Raw genomic sequence first — 3156 nt, forward strand, 5'->3', positions numbered from 1 at the left:
ACCGCCCCCCCAGTGAAAAACCCCCAAAAAAAAAAAAAAAAAACCAAACAGCAGGTGTCAGCAGGTGGCATGGTGGTTCAGGCTCTGGACACCCACATGGCTGACCATGGTTCAAGTGCTGGACCTGGCAACTTGCTTTCTCACTTTCCCTTTCTTTCTCTCTGTTCAAATTTTTTAAAAAAATAGTAATAATAAATCAAAATAAATAAGAAATCCTTTTTTTAAGAGAAATTTTCCCCATAAGGTGCATACACTTGCCAGAGACACAGAGGGACAGAAAACAAGAAATCACCCCCCAGGGGGATGGCCTTACAGCAATCCTGTCTCCTCCTAGGATCTTGGACACCCATACACACACACCCGGTATGAGTTTTAAACCTCTGGGCCAGCGACTCAAACCACAGTCAGCTATGTGGGATTCCAGTGACATAACCATTGCACATGTGCTGGTCCCTAAATAAACTATCCTGTTTTTTTTTTTTTTTTTTTTTTTTTTTTTGTGGTTTTCTCGAAAGACAGGAAGTGAGAAATCACCCACATCACAATCCCTTCTCCTCCATTCTCCTCTTGGGATCTTGGGCATGCACGCTCACGCTCCTGGCGTGAGTTTAAGCCACCAGGTCTGGGACTCGAACCACGGTCGACTACATGGGAGTTCAGCGACATAGCCATTATGCCAACTGCTGGGGGCACTTTTTTAGAGCTCATCTAATTTACTCCAATGCCTTCCTCCAATGCCTTCATTAGCCACATGTAACTAACGAAGATGATAGAATTTTCTTTTTATTGGGATAGTTTTCCAAATTCCTTAACAATCTCTCTTGCTACTTAACTATATCTTGCTAAAAATTCATTGCTTAAAGGTCATCAGATGGCATGCTGGTTAAGGTGCTGGACTCCCACATGACCAACTGTGGTTCAAGTCCTAGACCTAGCGACTCGAAACTCAGGCTGGGCATGTGGGCATGCATGCCCCAAATCCAAGGAGGAGACTGGAGGAGAAGGGATTACTGTATGACCATCCTCCCTCAGGGGTGATTTCTCACTTTCCTTCTCTCTGTCTCTGTCTGTCTGCAGCAGTGAGCTCATGTGCCTTATGGCAATAACCTAAAAAAAAATAATAAAATATAAATCGGGGCCAGAGGTGGTATAATGATTAAGGTGCTGGACCATGGTTCGAGTCCCAGACCTGGCAGCTTGAAACTCACACCCAGGACATGTGCATGTGCATACATGCCCAAAACCCTGAGAGGAGAATGGAAGAGAAGGGATCGTGACATGGTCATCCCACTGCGGGGTGATTTCTTGCTTTCTGTCTCTGTCTCTCCGGTGAGCCCACACACCCTATGGCAAAAATCTCTCAAAAAAGAATACATTGCTTACCACTAATTTGAATAATCTGAATATAATTTAAGTCACCTTTCTTTTTTTTAGTAATTACTTTACTTAATTTTATTCATTGTCATTATTTCTATTTTTATTTTTATTTTTGAAGTTGACAAGAGAGAGACAGAAAGTGAGAAAGCAAGCCTCCAGTTCTGAGATTCGAACTGTGGTCAGCCATGTGGAAATCCAGTCACCCTAACCACCATGCCACCTGTTGACCCCTTTAAGTGTCTCACATACTTTATGTAGAAACAAAAAATAACTAGTTCCAAAATCATCCCACAGAATTGCTTGTTTTCAGAAAATGAACACTATTTGTATTTTTACCGTCAGGGTTAAGCTCCCTATCATCTCTTCATAAGAGCCCTCTGTTAGTCTACCCTACATGGTGGAAAAATTTTTTATATGTTCCTTAGTTAACTCCCCCACACCAAAAAAAAAAAAAAAAGAGAGAGAGAGAAAGAAGGAAAGAAAGCAAGCCACATCCAAGCTGCCTACAATCCTGTTTTCCTTCCAGAAGCCAATCCTCAGTACGTGGGCCTGGCCCGGAAGAAAAGTGGCGTACTGCTGCTCACTCTGGTGTCCTTCCTCATCTTCGTCCTCTTCATCATCGTCCAGCTCTTCATCATGAAGCTGCGGAAAGCACACGTGGTCTGGAAGAAAGGTGAGTGGGCAGAGAGCCGGACTGAGGCCAGAGGCCGGAAAAGGAAAAGCGTCAGTTAAAGCTTTTCAGTTGGGCCAATAGATGGTATAATGGCTGACCATGGTGTGAGTTCCAGACCCATCGGCCTCAAAATAACGCTGGTGCATGTGTGTACCCAAAATCCTGAAAGGAGAATGGAAGAGAAGGGATTATACTATGGCCATTCCCCTAGGGCAGGTGATTTCTCTCTGCCTCTCTATATCTCTCTCCAGTGAGCACAGCAGCCCATAGCAAAAACTCAAAAAAAAAAAAAATAAGAAAGAAAGAAAGAAAGAAGCTTTTCTGTTTAATTATTACTGTGCAATCTATTCGATAAACATGGTCGCTCAAATAAGCAATTTGTTTTTTAGTAAAGGTGGGCTGTGAATTTCTGGGAACTATAGTCAAAGATCACACAGCCAAAAGAAACAAGAATAGCTCTAGGAATTGGCATTAAATTATAGACACTTCCGTTTATACAAGGAAACAACAGCGGGGGCTATTCAGCCATTCATTCACCAAGTGTCCACTGAGCACCTGCTGTGCGCCATGCACTGGTCCAGTCATTGGGATACATTTGTCAGCTAGACAGACCCGGTACCTGCTCTCAAGGAGGGACTTCGGCAGGGGTCAATCAAGGGTTGAATCTTGTAGTTTCAGTCCTACTCCAACTTAGTAAGAATATACTCAGCTACAAGCGGCCACAGTATATACTAATTCTTCCTTAAGATTTCTGATTAGAAAGGTCTCATTGAAGGGGCCAGCAGATGGCATAGTGTTTACATCTCTGGACTCCCACATGGCCAGGCGTGGTTTGAATCCTGGACCCAGTGGCTTGAAAATCAAGCTGGGTACATATGCACATGTGCCCAAGATCCCAGAAGGAGAATGGAGGAGAAGGAGTTGCCACGTGGCCATTCCCCATGGGGGAAGATTTCTCACTTTCTCTCTCTCTTTCTCTCCGGCATGTACATGTGCCCTATAATAAAAACTTAAAAGAAAAAAAAAAAAAAAAAGGAAGGAAGGAAGGAAGGAAGGAAGGAAGGAAGGGAGGAAGGAAGGAAGAAAGAAAGAAAGAAAGAAGGAAA

General features: G+C 43.4%; 1 protein-coding gene across 1 annotated transcript in view; it reads left to right on the plus strand.

Annotated features, from left to right (window-relative positions):
- Positions 1-3156, plus strand: part of CRTAM (cytotoxic and regulatory T cell molecule) — a 47507-nt gene that overhangs the window by 34741 nt on the left and 9610 nt on the right. The window contains exon 8 of the mRNA XM_014587917.2: positions 1904-2050. Within this exon, the coding sequence (XP_014443403.1) occupies positions 1904-2050 (147 nt within the window). The remainder of the gene's footprint in view (positions 1-1903; positions 2051-3156) is intronic.

This window comes from Tupaia chinensis, unplaced genomic scaffold (assembly GCF_000334495.1).
Source record: "Tupaia chinensis unplaced genomic scaffold, TupChi_1.0 Scaffold000247_1, whole genome shotgun sequence".
NCBI classification, from domain to species: domain Eukaryota; kingdom Metazoa; phylum Chordata; class Mammalia; order Scandentia; family Tupaiidae; genus Tupaia; species Tupaia belangeri.